General features: G+C 41.6%; 1 protein-coding gene across 1 annotated transcript; it reads right to left on the reverse strand.

Moving 5' to 3' along the window:
- Nucleotides 1-13,455: 13,455 nt before the first annotated feature.
- Nucleotides 13,456-13,945, reverse strand: LOC119766270. Its single transcript, XM_038250715.1, has 2 exons — nucleotides 13,846-13,945; nucleotides 13,456-13,745 (listed from the first exon to the last, which is right to left on the reverse strand). The coding sequence occupies exons 1-2, from the start codon at nucleotides 13,934-13,936 to the stop codon at nucleotides 13,456-13,458; spliced, it is 381 nt and encodes a 126-aa protein (XP_038106643.1). The 5' UTR covers nucleotides 13,937-13,945.
- Nucleotides 13,946-17,422: the final 3,477 nt, after the last annotated feature.

Genomic DNA, 17,422 nt, shown 5'->3' on the forward strand with positions numbered 1-17,422 from the left:
TCCTTCTCCTCCATGTATTGTTCTCACGTACACCGCCAAAGATCGTCCTAAGCACTCGTCGTTCGAAAACATCAAGCGCTTGCAGGTCCTCCTCGAGCATCGTCCACGTCTCGTGTCCGTAGAGGACGACGGGTCTTATCAGCGTTTCGTACATGGTACACTTTGCACGTCGGGAAAGATGGCCAGACCGTAGGGTTTTGTGGAGTCCATAGTAGGCACGACTACCGGTGATGATGTGCCTCCGAATTTCCTTGCTGCAGTTGTTGTCCGACGTCACCAACGATCCAAGGTAGACAAACTCCTCCACAACCTCGAACTCGTCGCCGTCGATCGTGACGCTCGGTCCTATGCGAGCCCTAAGGGACTCGGTTCCTCCTGCCAGCAGATATTTCGTCTTCACCACATTCACCTTCAATCCAAACTTTTCCGCTTCCCGCTTCAATTCGGTGTACCGCTTAGCCACCTCTTCGAACGTTCTGCCGACAATGTCCATGTCGTCGGCATAGCAGATGAACCGGTTGATGATCGTGCCCCGCATGTTGAAGCCCGCCCGCCTCATAACACCTTCAAGCCCAATGTTGAAACAGAGGCCGGAGATACCGTCGCCTTGTCGCAGTCCCTTGCGCGATTCGATCGGGTCGGACATCGCTCCCGAAATCTTCACGCTGCACCGTGCCCCATCCATCGTCGATTTCACCAGTCTGATCAGCTTCCCGGGAAAGCCGTTCTCGTACATGATCTTCCATCGCTCTTCGCGATCGACCGAGTCGTACGCAGCTTTGAAATCGATGAACAGGTGGTGCGTCGGGATCTGGTACTCGCGACATTTTTGGAGGATTTGGCGCAGCAAAAAGATTTGGTCCGTCGTCGATTTCCCCTCCACAAAACCGGCTTGGTACGTCCCAACGAAATCCTTTGCTCGCTCCGACTTACGACAGAAGATGATCTGAGACAGCACTTTATTTATTATTTATTTATTTATTAAAATCATCCGACCACATGGTCTTAATGAAGTTTTGTTGTTGTTTGTTCGCTTTACAATATAGTACAAAATGGTCAAGTAATTAAAAAAAAAAACAGCATGTAAACACTAAACAGAAAAAGCTAAACGACGAATGCACGATCATCACCACCTACAAAAAAAAGGTCCGGTAGAATACTGAATGTAGAGCATAACTTAAGGAACGGTAATCACCTGGTAGATCGACGAGGAAGTTCATTCTCCCCGGCGTTGTCACGTCGTCCCCTGATGCTTAGTCTCGATGTTAGTTTAGTTCGAAATGATGTAGTTGATTCTCCAAACTCGAACAAGTCGAAGAAATCGTTGAATATCGAACACATCGAACGGAATGGCGAGTGTCGCATGTACTCGGTAGTGCTGAGCGTACGATGCAAAAATCCGCTGCGAGTACGAAGAGATCTAGCTTGAACTGCGGCGCCTAGTTGTTCGAGAAGGTTAGGACAGTCCAGTTCACCCGTGAGCAGCTTGGCAGCAAACATGGCTTTCGACAGCTTCCGTCTGTTCTCGAGCGTCATCAACCCCAGCAGCTCGCATCTGTGTTCATACGGGGGAAGATTTGAAGGGTCACGCCAGTTAAAGTTTCTAGCAGCAAACCAGACGAACTTTCGCTGAATACGTTCGATCCTGTCGATCCAGTTCTGATGGTAAGGTGCCCAGATAATACAGGAGGTTTCCAGATGGGATCGTACGAGAGCATAATACAGAGTACGAAGGCAAGCGGGATCGTCGAACTCACGGGTAGCTCGGAACATGAAGCCGAGTTGGCGATTAGCCTTTTCGATGACTGATGCTTGCTGCTGGCGAAATGTCAAGTTAAAGTCGAGCAAGGCTCCTAAATCCTTCACGCAATCGACTCGCTGTATGGGCTGGTTGAGGAGTGTGTAGTCGAATGTGAAAACGTGCCGTTTCGTTTTGCGATGGAATGAGATGACCATGCACTTTTCGATGCTTAATGTCATGCGATTAAGGCGACACCATTCAGCGAAGGCATCAATGTGCGATTGGAGAACGTAACAATCAGCAAGGCTCTCGATGGTTGTGAATAACTTGAGGTCATCTGCGTAAATTAACTTGCAATTTCCGTGAAGTGATAGCCCAGCATCGTTGTAGAAGAGTGCAAAGCCGATCGGTCCAAGATTGCTACCTTGGGGAACGCCAGACCAATTGGAAAATTCTACTGATAAACTGCTTCCAATCTTCACCTGCAACCGTCTTCCCTTGAGGTACGATTCTAGCCAGCTGCAAATGCGGGACGAGAATCCTAGTTTGGCAAATTTCATCAGTGCAATATCATGGTCTATGCGGTCAAAGGCGGCCTTGAGATCAGTATAAACAGCATCAACTTGTAACCCCTCAGACATACTGTTGAAACAAGTGGTGACAAACTCCATCAGGTTCGTTGTAACCGATCTGCCGGCGACGAACCCATGTTGCTCAAAAGTTATATAGTTACGGCAGTTGAACATGAGATAATCACACATGATAAGTTCTAGAACCTTTGAGCACGAGCACAGTGAAGTTATTCCTCGATAGTTTTCAACACGCCGCTTTTCTCCTTTCTTGAAAACTGGGAACATGTACGACTTCTTCCATTCTTCTGGGAAAGTTGCCTCAGTCATAGACATGTTGAATATTTTGAGCAAAGGCACCTCCAGCATACTTCCGCAACGTTTGATTACAGCGGCAGGAATACCATCAGGCCCAGCAACGAATGATGACTTCAGCTTTGCAATCGCCTTACGCAGCATACTTCTGGTGATGTCAAACGTGTCCACGCTTACGAGATTGGACGGAACAGCATCGAGGCAAGCAGGATCAATGTCGTTCTGGACATCTGGCTTATTAAAAACAGACGCGAAGTGCTCAGCGAACAGGGTACATTTTTCTTCCGAATTTGACGCTACACGACTTCCGTACACCATCGACGAGGGCAGACCGTTCTCTTTGTATTTAGTTTTTACAAATGACCAGAATTTCTTCGGGTTTCGCTTGAGATCGCATTGTGTTTTGTGGACGTACTGCCTGTACCGGAGTTTGTTGTAACGCTTGTAAGTTGAACATGCCTTTTTGTACCTCCGCCGACAAATGGTACAGTGGTCATGGGAGTACTGACGTAAAGCTGCAGACCGAATCTTCTTTAACCATTTAAGGTGAGCGTCCGACCAAGGTGGTTTACGTGGTGGACGACGTCGACCGCGTTGAGAATAGTGCTGGCTCGATAGTTCTCACATTCCAACTTGTCCCCCTTCTTGTAGATCGGGCATATTACTCCCTCTTTCCACTCCTCCGGTAGCTGTTCTGTGTCCCAGACCTTGACTATCAGCCGGTGTAGACAGGCCGCCAGCTTGTCCGGGCCCATCTTGATGAGTTCAGCACCGATACCATCCTTACCCGCTGCTTTGTTGTTTTTCAGCTCTTGATGGCATCCTTAACCTCCCTCATCGTGGGTGCTGGCTCGTCCTCGCCGTCCACCATACCGCTGACGTCGTTTCCCCCGTCGCCCTGTTACTCCCCCTCTGGGCCGTTCAGGTGCTCGTCGAAATGCTGCTTCCACCTTTCGATCACCTCACGCTCGTCCGTCAAGATGCCTCCGTCCTTATCCCGGCACATTTCGGCTCGCGGCATGAAGCCAGTCCGGGATTGACTGAGTTTCTTGTAGAACTTACGCGTTTCGTTGGAGCGATACAGCTGTTCCATGTCCTGGCACTCCAACTCTTCCAGGCGGCGCTTCTTATCCCGGAAGAGATGGGTTTGCTGTCTTTGCAACTGTTTGTACGACTCCTTGTTCCCACGGGTGTTGTGCAGCAGCCACTTGTCCCGCGCTGCTTTCTTCTCGTCCCAAATTGCCTGACATTCCTCGTCAAACCAGCCGTTCCGTCGAACTGGTCCACGTACCCGATGGCGCTCGATGCCGCTGCGTTGATGGCTGCTTCCATATGGCTCCAGCAGGCCTCCAGAGGGGCTTTGGCGAGCTCACCCTCGTCAGGCAACGCAGCTTCGAGTTCCCGCGCGTACAGGGTAACGATCTCAGGATCCTTGAGCCGCTCCAGATTATACCGATGCGGGCGACGGTACCGGATCTTGTTGACCTCGGACAGGCGTTGGCGCAGCTATGCCACCACCAGGTAGTGGTCCGAGTCGATGTCCGCGCCACAGTAGGTTCTGACGTCGATTATGTCCGAGAAGTGCCGACCATCGATGAGAACATGGTCGATTTGCGTCTCCGTGTCGTTTGGTGATCTCCAGGTGTACTTGTATAGGGAGGTGTGCTGGAAGAAGGTACTACGTATGGCCATGTCTGCTGGTGAGCGCTGAACCTCCCAATAATCGGTCTATACTCCTCCTCCTGGCCAACTTGAGCGTTCAAGTCGCCGATGACAATCTTGACGTCGTGTTTTGGACACTTCCTGGCTCCTAACTCTACCTGCAGTAAGCCGCCCCTAACATGGAGAACAGACGCTTGCCTCGACGATGGAGCAGGACACCGGTTTCTTTGAGCCGCCCCTAACCTGGACAACAGACGCTCAAAGAGGGGGGGGGGGGGGGGTTTCTAATGTTAGTCTAAACTTGCGTACGTTACTAGTGTGAGACATAACATTGTTTGGTGACGTGGATTAGTTCGATTCGAAGTAGTTCGCGGCGTTTTTTTCGGGATTTCGCGTTCGAGCGGGGTTCCTAACCACGAAATGCACCCGAAGGTGACGTCAAAGAAGGACGGGCCGCGGCAGCAGCCGGAACTCACTGCGATTCTGTCGCAGCTCACCGCCTATTTGGGGAACCAGTCCTAAACACAGAGCACAGGATGCTCTGCTTGAGCAGCCTAAGGACGTAATAAAGAATAAAAGAATAAAAGAATAAAAGAATAAAAGAATAAAAGAATAAAAGAATAAAAGAATAAAAGAATAAAAGAATAAAAGAATAAAAGAATAAAAGAATAAAAGAATAAAAGAATAAAAGAATAAAAGAATAAAAGAATAAAAGAATAAAAGAATAAAAGAATAAAAGAATAAAAGAATAAAAGAATAAAAGAATGAAAGAATAACAGAATGAAAGAATAACAGAATAAAAAAGAATAAAAGAATAAAAGAATGAAAGAATAAAAGAATAAAAGAATAAAAGAATAAAAGAATAAAAGAATAAAAGAATAAAAGAATAAAAGAATAAAATAATAAAAGAATAAAAGAAAAAAAGAATAAAAGAATAAAAGAATAAAAGAATAAAAGAATAAAAGAATAAAAGAATAAAAGAATAAAAGAATAAAAGAATAAAAGAATAAAAGAATAAAAGAATAAAAGAATAAAAGAATAAAAGAATAAAAGAATAAAAGAATAAAAGAATAAAAGAATAAAAGAATAAAAGAATAAAAGAATAAAAGAATAAAAGAATAAAAGAATAAAAGAATAAAAGAATAAAAGAATAAAAGAATAAAAGAATAAAAGAATAAAAGAATAAAAGAATAAAAGAATAAAAGAATAAAAGAATAAAAGAATAAAAGAATAAAAGAATAAAAGAATAAAAGAATAAAAGAATAAAAGAATAAAAGAATAAAAGAATAAAAGAATAAAAGAATAAAAGAATAAAAGAATAAAAGAATAAAAGAATAAAAGAATAAAAGAATAAAAGAATAAAAGAATAAAAGAATAAAAGAATAAAAGAATAAAAGAATAAAAGAATAAAAGAATAAAAGAATAAAAGAATAAAAGAATAAAAGAATAAAAGAATAAAAGAATAAAAGAATAAAAGAATAAAAGAATAAAAGAATAAAAGAATAAAAGAATAAAAGAATAAAAGAATAAAAGAATAAAAGAATAAAAGAATAAAAGAATAAAAGAATAAAAGAATAAAAGAATAAAAGAATAAAAGAATAAAAGAATAAAAGAATAAAAGAATAAAAGAATAAAAGAATAAAAGAATAAAAGAATAAAAGAATAAAAGAATAAAAGAATAAAAGAATAAAAGAATAAAAGAATAAAAGAATAAAAGAATAAAAGAATAAAAGAATAAAAGAATAAAAGAATAAAAGAATAAAAGAATAAAAGAATAAAAGAATAAAAGAATAAAAGAATAAAAGAATAAAAGAATAAAAGAATAAAAGAATAAAAGAATAAAAGAATAAAAGAATAAAAGAATAAAAGAATAAAAGAATAAAAGAATAAAAGAATAAAAGAATAAAAGAATAAAAGAATAAAAGAATAAAAGAATAAAAGAATAAAAGAATAAAAGAATAAAAGAATAAAAGAATAAAAGAATAAAAGAATAAAAGAATAAAAGAATAAAAGAATAAAAGAATAAAAGAATAAAAGAATAAAAGAATAAAAGAATAAAAGAATAAAAGAATAAAAGAATAAAAGAATAAAAGAATAAAAGAATAAAAGAATAAAAGAATAAAAGAATAAAAGAATAAAAGAATAAAAGAATAAAAGAATAAAAGAATAAAAGAATAAAAGAATAAAAGAATAAAAGAATAAAAGAATAAAAGAATAAAAGAATAAAAGAATAAAAGAATAAAAGAATAAAAGAATAAAAGAATAAAAGAATAAAAGAATAAAAGAATAAAAGAATAAAAGAATAAAAGAATAAAAGAATAAAAGAATAAAAGAATAAAAGAATAAAAGAATAAAAGAATAAAAGAATAAAAGAATAAAAGAATAAAAGAATAAAAGAATAAAAGAATAAAAGAATAAAAGAATAAAAGAATAAAAGAATAAAAGAATAAAAGAATAAAAGAAGCACTTTCCAACACTATCCCGGAACTGGTTTTCCCGGCACGAGGAGGCCTTCAACAAGGGCGGGGAGAAGTTGGAGGAAGCGGACAAAGTGCGGCTGCTCGGACATCCGGATCCGGTTGCTGTCAAAAAAGTAAGGCAAGACGGCGGAGCACCCGATGACTCTCAAGAAGCTGTTATTGGAGTGCCAGCATTTGGATAACCTCAAACACGACACTGCTGTTATTGAGGGTCCGAAGCCGGCCGTCAAAGCGGTCCAGCAGGATCGCAGCGGCTTTCGCGAGTCGGGCAAACCGGAACGGAAGTTTGACAACAGGAAGGAACAACGAACCGATCAAACTGCTCAACTGCGGATCGGACTACACCATCATCTCGACGGATTCACTACCCCTCCTCGGCAACCCAGAAACCATTCCGATGGAACTGCGGGTGGTCACAGCCTCAGGCAAACCCCTTTCATTGGAATTGGAGTTCGAATGTGACGTCACGTTCCGCGAGACTACCAAGCGTTCCGTGTGCTACGTCACTCCTTTGCGCGGTTTCAAGGTTCTTGGAAGCGACCTGATGGAAGCTTTTGGGCTGTACGACATTCCGATCAACGACTTCTGCAAGCAACTCACAACTGCGGAAGACTCGTCGGTGTGTGGTACCGCGCTAAAGGCGAAGTTTCCGGCGGTGTTCCAGGAAGGACTCGGACGATGCATGAAAACGAAGATCCAGCTGTTCCTGATCGACGGCGCGAAGCCGGTCTTCAAGCCTAAGCGACTAGTGCTGTTCTATTCGCAGCGGCTGGTCGAAAAGGATCTCAACCGATTGCAGAACATGGGAGTGCTGGAGCCGGTCGACTAATCGGACTGGGCGGCACCCATCGTGGCAGTTCGGAAGGCGCAGCGCGACGCAGACGGAGATCGCGAGAGTACGAGATCGAGAAGGTACATGATCGCTGTGCTGGAGGCGAACAAGTACCCTCTCCGTACCCCCGACGACATCTTCACAAAGCTGGCTGGTAGCAAGTTCTTCAGCGTGATTGACCTGTCGGACGCTTATCTGCAGATGGAGGTAGAGGCGAGGGGGATGACACTTCGCGATTTCGTTCATATCGCACCAAATCTCGTCAAATTCTTCCATCGCGGCTCATCGTACCTTCATTGTGTTCATTTTTCGCTAATCGCGCCAAATCGCGCCAGATCGCGCTCATCGTGCTCGAATGAAAATTTGGATTCATGCAGTCAGAGTTGCCATAAATTATTCGTTCTAGCAGTTTCCTATGAAACTGGGCGCACTGCTTTATTGTTTATTTTTGTTGATTCGAGCAGTCTGAAGATGTAAATAAATCAAATTTCTTGGGATTTTGGTTCGGATTGCGGCAGCTGTTTGATCCGATTTACATTCCTCTCTTTATGAACCTGGACCGTTTAGGTGTTCAGCCGGAAGAACTTCGCCTGTGATGATCTGGAGCCAGCCAGTTCCGGTATTTATTGATTGTTTAAAATAAAAATACTCTCATTTGCTGGAGGAGATGGTCCCCCTGATGTAGTTTGATTATTGTAGGTCTCGTTCAAGGGGGTGAAAACAGTGAATGATTCTTTCAGGATCAATGTACCCTGCAGCTGGCCGACCTGAAAATGATGGATAGCCCGGAGTAGTGCGTGCCGGGTCGCGCTATACCGACGATGCGGACATTCTGATCCTGGAGGTCGCCCTGCAGCGGATTCGGCTGCGAAGACGGTGACGGACGCTTCCACATTGAAGGTGGTCCCTAAAAGCCTCTCAAAGTTTCCCATTTATCGTCGTCATCCCCGGATTGAATCAAAGCTACTCCAGCGAAATTTCCCTCTCGATGGAGCTGCTACAGCAGTGGCTGTTCGGAAACCTGGAGGGGTTCGACCTGTCCCGTGGGAAACACCCAATGTGGTTCGCGTCATCATCGCCGGCAACACGATCACCAAACCGAACCGATAAGCTTCCTCCACAATCGCCCCGCCAACGATTCGACCGATCTGCTCAACACCGTCAAATCGAGAGACTTGATCGTCCGATGCGTCCCGTATGCTTTCGAAATGGCCGGCCACTCAATCGTTAACCTCCGGCCAGAACGTGCACTACATTGCGCGCTACTAAAAAATCGAATCCCCCTGGAGCAGGCGACAACAATCTCATCTTTAGTCACCTACGAGCTGATCCAGGAGACAGCCAGTCTTGGCATGGTGCAGAGCACAGTCGTCGTGACGGAGAGCTTGAGCGAATGATGCCGGAACAGCCGGACCGTGAGCAACAACCCGATTTTGTAGCCGACATCGTCGGTGAGCTGATAGTTAAGTAACGTGATGCGTGTGTACAAGCCGAAATCAGTGGAGTAACCGAAGTGCCAAATACTGGAGGTTTTCGATACGTACGTAGAATGATTACGTGAAGATTGAAAATAATAATGTTATTAAATAAGCTAAATAAATTAGTTAAAATAGGGGAGCTGGGGATGCTGATTTATTTCCTTAAAATAGCTGTAAGAGTATATTTCAGGGGTGCTCAAAGTTTTTGAAGGCCGGGCCAAATTTGAAGCTCAAATGAGCTTGCGGGCCAAATTTACAAAAAAAGGTTGTTAAAAAAATAAATTACGTTATTTTAATGTAAATGATCCGACATTTCTGTTATTTAAAAAAAATCTTTTCAAAATAATAGAAACCACAAAATAACGAGTTTCAATCGGTACAGTTGTTTCTGGTATTTGAAAAAAAAAGTTTTTAGCTGAATGTACTTGTGTTTTCAAAAAAAATAAATGTTTTGTTTTTATGTTTCGAAAATTGTGGTGACATTACATGTTGAACAATTCTTCTATAAATTAAGTGTAGCTAATGAAAAATCGTTGAGATCCAGAATTTCAACATTTCAATAAAAAAAAATTAGGAAAATGTTTTAAGCTTCCGTATAGTTAACCTGCAATCATTATTAAAAAAAGAAAAGAAAAGCGAAACAACATTTATTTATTTCATCAAAAATTCACTAACATTCAAATTATTTTTAATAAACCCAAACATGCTCAAATGATTTTAAATGCAAAGGAATGCATATTTAATTAATTTCAACTGAATGCTCTTAAATTTCATTTTTTAAGTTTTTTGAAAATATATTTTTGCTCCTGGTTTTTCGAGTCAATTTTTTAATAATGGTGAAGGGGTGGGTTGATCGACGAAAGCTTTGTAAAATATTTGCTGCAAACTTGATCCTCCGATTTCCACATTTTGTCAGTTGATAGTCAATCAGATTCGTTATCTAACTGTAATGAGTTCGAATCCCTAATGAAGTGCAATGTAAGTTTGAGGGTGGCTTGCAAATTATTAAAGAAAACTTTGATTTTTGCAACTATTACAGAATTCTACCTAAGCCAAACTTGAACGTCTTTTTGATATTTCTAAAAATGTTTGATGAAAGTTTTGACGACATTTACTAGTTTCACTCACATTGAAACGTGTGAAATTGTTTTAAGAGGCAGTATTTGTAAATATTGCTCGGTTTGTTCTAGAGGTCGTATCGAGGTGCTCCGATTTGGATGAAACTTTCAGGGTTTGTTTGTCTATACATGAGATGAACTCATGCCAAATATGAGCCCTCTATGACAAAGGGAAGTGGGGTAAAACGGGCTTTGAAGTTTGAGGTCCAAAAAACCTAAAAAATCTTAAAATTGCTCGCATTTCCGTAAAACTTCATCAATTCCAACTCTCTTTGATGCATTCGAAAGATCTTTTGAAGCACTTCAAAATGTGCCATAGACATCCAGGATTGGTTCGACTTTTTCTCTTAGCTTTTGCAAATTACTGTCAAAAATGGATTTTTTTAAAACCTTAATATCTTTTTGCAACAGCCTCCAACACCCATACTCCCATTGGTCAAAAGATAGGTAATAACATGGAATATAAGCCTACGGTGTTAACTTTTTGGCCAATCGCAGTTTTTCTCATAGTTTTTCGATTTTTCTGGAACAAACATTTTACAACGTTAGTTTTTGCCCTGTAGGCCGTCATAGCGGCACTTTTTGGTCTCAATTTTGTCATATTCGGAATCCTCGGACAATTTCACGTAAGTTAGTAGTATTGGAGTTGTAAATTTGATTAAAAAATAATTAAATAAAACATTTTTGAAAAAAGAAATAGATCTTATTTACCCTATTTGCAAAAAAAAATCAAATTTGCTGTGCAAAGATTCTGAATTCGACTAAATAATGTCAGGATTACTCGAAATGATCATTTTCTAGTTAAAAAAAGGTTTGCAATTGAATATTCCAGCCGTTTCTCACCCACGTGGTAGCTGCCTGACGTATGGCGTCGCGGTGTTCATCAAGCTTTCATAGCATGCTAAGAAAAATTTGATGCTTTTTCAGGGAAAACCGTTGATTCCGGAGACATCGGATTGTTTGCCGATGCGCCAGATCTAGGGACAACGAATCCATATGCTCTCTTCGGGAAAAGTGTTCTCCAGACCATTCCCCTTAGGCCTGACTATACCAGAAGTTGGCGCGTGATTTTCCCAGACCTGTAGGAGCGTTTGAACAAAAAGTTCCAATTTCCCATAGTAATTCCCATGTAAACTTTAACCCTGATGCGCGCAGCCAGTTTACAACCAAATGAGCTGATATTTGGCATGAAAGTCCCTATGGGCATGTCCTACAAGGGGGACCATACTAAAACTTGATCCGAGAACTTTTTGAAAAACGTACCCACCCTAATCTTATATATATATAAAAAATGTCGACGGTTTTGTTCGAACGCGAATCAATTCAACACAGAACGTCGGATCGAGGTGATATTTGTTGCGTTGGGTTCGTATAAGTCCAAGGAAGGTTCTTACGCCAAAAAGTTATAACTTTGGCCACTCTGGAACCGATTCCAGAAAATCTGCAGATTATATGGAGAATGTTACGTAAAATCAAATTTAGATCACAGGAGGCTGAAGAAACATAAGTGGTCATAACTTGAGACAGGGTTGCCAGATCTTCAATGTATTGGACTCATTGGAAAGGTCTTTTGATTACAAATCCAACGATGGGTTGGATGATGGATCCGGACATAGTTTACATACATTTAAGTGAGATCCGGCATCAAAAAAGTACATAAATATCACTTAAGTGGTCATAACTCGAGACAGGGTTGCCAGATCTTCAATATTTTGGACTCATTGGAGAGGTCTTTCGATTACCTATCCAACGATGGGTTGGATGATGGATCCGGAAATAGTTTACATACATTTAAGTGAGATCCGGCATCAAAAAAGTACATAAATATCACTTAAGTGGTCATAACTCGAGACAGGGTTGCCAGATCTTCAATGTTTTGGACTCATTGGAAAGGTCTTTCGATTACCTATCCAACGATGGGTTGAATGATTGATCCGGACATAGTTTACATACATTTAAGTGAGATCCGGCATCAAAAAAGTACATAAATATCACTTAAGTGGTCATAACTTGAGACAGGGTTGCCAGAACTTCAATGTTTTGGACTCGTTGGATAGGTCTTTTGATAATCTAACCAACGATGGGTCGGGTGATAGGTCTGGACATAGTTTACATGCATTTATGTGATATCCGATTCGCAACTCTGGCACTTTTTATACGTAACTTTTGAACTACTTATCGGATCTTCAAACAATTCAACCGGATCGAATGCAACTAGATTGGCTCAAATCGGATCAGCCAGTGCCGAGAAAACTTGGCAAGAATTTTGAGCACCAAAGGGAATACGCACACACATACACACACACACACAGACATTTGTTCAGTTTTCGATTCTGAGTCGATAGGTATACATGAATATAGGTCTACGAGCTGTTTTTCAAAAGTTCATTTTTCGAGCAGGATTATAGCCTTACCTCAGTGAGGAAGGCAAAAAGATTAGCATATAAAAGCATAAAATAAACCATAATTTTGAAAAAGTATAAAATCATTTTACAAGTGGTCATCGGGCCATTTTACATGATCATTCAAAATGGGTCCGCGGGCCATAAAATATCACCTCGCGGGCCACGTTTGGCCCGCGGGCCATACTTTGAGCACCCCTGGTATATTTACTACAATCAACATTGATCAACGCAGAGCACGCGGCGTCAACGGCAGGCTTGCAGTGGAGGTCGTGGGCGTTGTGAAAGCTGTGCCTCTACCCGCGTTACTCAGGGACAGTTGCCAAAATTACAGGACTTTTTCTTAGAACGTGATTTTTGCCGTAAACTTTTCTTAAGATGTTTCTAATACAACGTTTCAAACAGTATCAAGTTTTTTAGAGATGAATTTATTAATTTAATTTATTCAATTCGAATCGTTTACGTATTCCGTTTCAAACGCACCAAACGGTACGTACACGGAATCGGCTGTTGCGTTTGAAACGGAATACGTAAACGCTTCGAATTGAATTCCGATTGAGTTGACTGGCAATGTGCAATTAATCAGCTTCACTTAATTTAATATAAAAAAAACGTTAGAGAAGAATTAATTAGGTTTTTTATAGTAGTAAATAGCGTTTTGTTTTCTTATTTCTTCTGCTTTCTGTAGATGATGCCTAAATTTCTAATTTAATCGAACTGCTTTGAATCCCGTTCATGTCCTTCGGGATGCATTAAGTCTACGTCCCGGACGTCACCAGCTGGTTTTGGTTGCGCGTCTTGCTGAACGAGTTACTGCTGAAGAGGTTCGTGTATGCCTTAATGTCCCGGCAGCCGAGATTAATCACAATTTCCTACGGAGTCGGAGTGCGCCATTCTATCGACGCACTCCGGCATGGTTTCGTTATCCGAGTCTTCAATGTTGAGCATTAAGCAGTTGCTCGTCGAAGCCTCCTTGACGTGCACTCCAGCAATTCTTGTTGGATGTTTGGACAAGCGATGATTTTGGCGGCTTCTAGCCTTGTGCCTAATGAGGACATATGCTGTTGCACCTGGGCGTGGAAAATAAGTCCACCGGAAGATGTGCATGACCTCGCAAAAGATTCGCAACAGGTCGGCTAGTTTGGCGTCTGAAAAGTGTACAAGCACGAAGAAGAGCGAGAATGTTAGTTACGGCGGGTTCGCGGTGACAGTACGTGCGTGAGTTTTCACTGTTGGGCATTTCTTTACCAATAAGCGGTGGCGACGACGGTCCGTCCGGATTGATGACCGAGCAGCTGATCGCCGGTGTATCCGGCGAGGACTTAAGCGGGTCCGCCATGAGCCAATGCGCGAGTTATTACCACTAGCCGTGGCTGCCGTTACAGCTGATCCAACCGGTACTGCCGGACCACTGCTGTTGTTGTTACTGGTCGTATTCGTAGTGCTGCCTCCTCCTCCGCCACTCGTGCTCGATAAATCACTACTTTTCGAGCTTCCACTGCTACTTCCACCGAAGACACGACTCGACGAGGGCGACGTAGGACGCGGCCGCTGCCGCTACCTTCGGACTTTGGCACCGCAAACGTAGAACTGTTACCTGTGGTGTTGTTGTTGGAGGTGTCTCCGACTCGATTACCACCCGCCAGGTTTAGATTGCTGCAGGTTCTGTTTTGACGTTTGTAGGGTCCAACCCTCCGAGTGTGCTGCCCCTTGGCACAAGTTGCGTGAGAGAAGTTGTGTGGGAGAGGGAAAGGACGCGAGAGAGTTAGTCTCATGCGGACAGTGTGAAGGAGTGCACGCAGCGACGAGCTGCGGCACGACGCGAGTGGTTCCGGGAGAACTGGATTAGTGTTCCGGGCGACCAGCGTATCGGACTTCGGTCAGTGGGCGGACGGGTGGACGATCGGCGGCTTTTACGAGCTGCGTCCGTTACGCGACGACCCCACAAAGTTGGCGACGAGGATTAACAACAGGTATTTGTAGCTCAGCAGGTGCTAAGTTGGGCCGTTGTTTTGAAGACAGTTGCGCTGTTTTCAAATTCTGTTAAAAAAGAGGAGGAAAGATGAAGTGCTCTCTCTCTCTCTAATTCGATCAGATCTTTCTAGGAAGGAGGGCAAGCAGGATCATGACGATTGCAGTGATGCATGGATTGTTGTGTTTATGCATTCTCGACACACACATAAGAGAAACGTCACATGGTGGGGTGCGTTTTGTGGACCATGCATATAATCAAGACGAATAGATGACAGATTGTTTTGGTGTAGAATTCTGTGGTTAACGTAGGACTACAGTAATTTTGATGAAGAACTTAAATTATTTTAACGTAGAACTACAATAAATTTGACGTAGAATTTCGATTATTTTAACTCAAGACTTTGAGACAATTGACAAAAGACAATTTGACGGAAACAATAATTGTTTAACATTAGACAAAAATAATAATAATAATAATTTTGACTTAGAACTTTGATTATTTCAACGTAGGACTACATAGTTTTTGACGTATAATTTCGACAACACTAGTTTTGACGATGAACTTCAACTGTTTTGACGTAGGATTATTTAAAAGTTGCGGTTTTCAAACGATTGAGAGCAGTTGACGCGTGACAAGGACAGCCTTGTGGAGCGTGTAATGATTGATGACGTTTTATTCTGTGTTTAGACAGGGTGGCACCAAGAGAAATGTCCCTGTAACATTGGTTGCAGGTGGTGAACAGGAAGTTGTTCACGGGATAATGTCCCTGTAACATTGGTTGCAGGTGGTGAACAGAAATCTGTTCACGGGTGGATTGGTTCCGAGTTGAATGTCCCTGTTATTGAACAGGTGGTGAACATGAAGTTGTTCACGGGTAAATGTCCCTGTAGTTGAACAGGTGGTGAACATGAAGTTGTTCACGGGTGAAACCTTTCCGGGTGAATGTCCCTGTGATTAAACAGGTGGTGAACATGAAGTTGTTCACGGGTGAAATGTCCCTGTAATTGAACAGGTGGTGAACATAAAGTTGTTCACGGGTAAATGTCCCTGTAGTCGAACAGGTAGTGAACATGAAGTTGTTTACGGGTGAAACCTTTCCGGGTGAATGTCCCTGTAATTAAACAGGTGGTGAACATAAAGTTGTTCACGGGTGAAATGTCCCTGTAATTGAACAGGTGGTGAACATGAAGTTGTTCATGGGTGGAATGTCCCTGTAATTGAACAGGTGGTGAACATGAGGTTGTTCACGGGTGGATGTCCCTGTAGTTGAGCAGGTGGTGGACATGAAGGTGTTCACGGGTAAAATGTTCCTGTAAATCAGAAGGTGATAACATGAAGTTGTTGAATCGTTATCGTCCCTGTTGTGAAACAGGTGGTGAACAAAATGTGGTTCACGGGTAAAAGTCTCTATTATAGTTGTCACAGTTGGTACACCAATAATTGTTACGGATAAAGTGATCAGTTATCTAGCTGTTTACGAATTGATTGAAACTGTCCCTATTGTTATAATAGGTGGTGAACAAATGGTTGTTCACGGGTAAAATGTTCAGTTGTCTAGCTGTTCACGAATTGATTAGAACTGTCCCTATAGTTCTTATAGGTGGTGAACAAATAGTTGTTCACGGGTAAAATGTTCAGTTGTCAAGCTGTTCGCGAACTGTTTGGAACTGTCCCTGTAGTTATTATAGGTGGTGAACAAATGGTTGTTCACGGGTAAAGTGTTCAGTTGTCTAGCTGTTCACGAATGGATTGAAAATGTCCCTATTATTATAATAGGTGGTGAACAAATGGTTGTTCACGGGTAAAGTGTTCAGTTGTCTAGCTGTTCACGAATGGATTGAAAATGTCCCTATTGTTATAATAGGTGGTGAACAAATGGTTGTTCACGGGTAAAATGTTCAGTTGTCTAGCTGTTCACGAATTGATTAGAACTGTCCCTATAGTTATTATAGGTGGTGAACAAATAGTTGTTCACGGGTAAAATGTTCAGTTGTCAAGCTGTTCACGAACTGTTTGGAACTGTCCCTGTAGTTATTATAGGTGGTGAACAAATGGTTGTTCACGGGTAAAATGTTCAGCTGTTTAGCTGTTCATGAACTGATTGGAGCTATTCCTATAGTTATTATAGGTGGTGTTAATATGTTCACGGGTAAAGTTTTAAGTCATTTAGCTGAATACGAATAGTCATTGAGTTGTTTGTAACTGTTGCGGAAGGTAATCAGATGTCTACACAGAAAAAAATATTTCTGTAAATTTACATTATTTATCATGTACCAAAAGGTATCATGATAAATGATGTATATTTACATTAGGTTCATTGGAAATTTACATTAGATTCATTGGAAATTTACATTAGTTTTGAAAATTTACATTAGTTTTGGAATTTACATTAGTTCAAATCAACTAATTCTAATAAGCCAATGGGAATGAGAACCTCGACTTGGATTGCAGTAGGAAAAGGGTGTGACCTATGTTCTATTTTAAAATGAGTGAAGCGGGCAGCAAAAGGAAATTATGATTTTAAAAAATTGTTTCACAGGTAGGGGACGCTTTCTCGTCGATGGCCAAGTGGAATAACGCTGGACTGGAATCGAACGGACGACGGGTAGAATGTTCGGTGTTACTGCTGCTACCCGCTGCCGACTGAGCCATCTTTGCATTTTATAAACGAGCGGCTAAAGCATCAACTTGTTCAGGGCGAGGCTCAGGCAGTGGGCCAGCGAAGTATGAGAGCGATAGAAAGAGAACCAAATATTACTATTTTTAGTTCGGGTAGTTTTGAAGTCAACGTTCCCGCATAAAGATTTCTGATGAACTTACAGTAAATTTTAACGTTACAAAACGATAAAA

The sequence above is a fragment of the Culex quinquefasciatus genome, chromosome 2, assembly GCF_015732765.1.
Source record: "Culex quinquefasciatus strain JHB chromosome 2, VPISU_Cqui_1.0_pri_paternal, whole genome shotgun sequence".
Taxonomy (NCBI): Eukaryota; Metazoa; Arthropoda; class Insecta; order Diptera; family Culicidae; genus Culex; species Culex quinquefasciatus.

Coding starts and splice junctions, on each gene's coding strand:
- LOC119766270 (XM_038250715.1), bottom strand. CDS start 13,936: ATGGCGGACCCGCTTAAGTCCTCGCCGGATACACCGGCGATCAGCTGC. Junction 13,746..13,845: donor GTCGTCGCCACCGCTTATTG/GTAAAGAAATGC, acceptor TACACTTTTCAG/ACGCCAAACTAGCCGACCTG.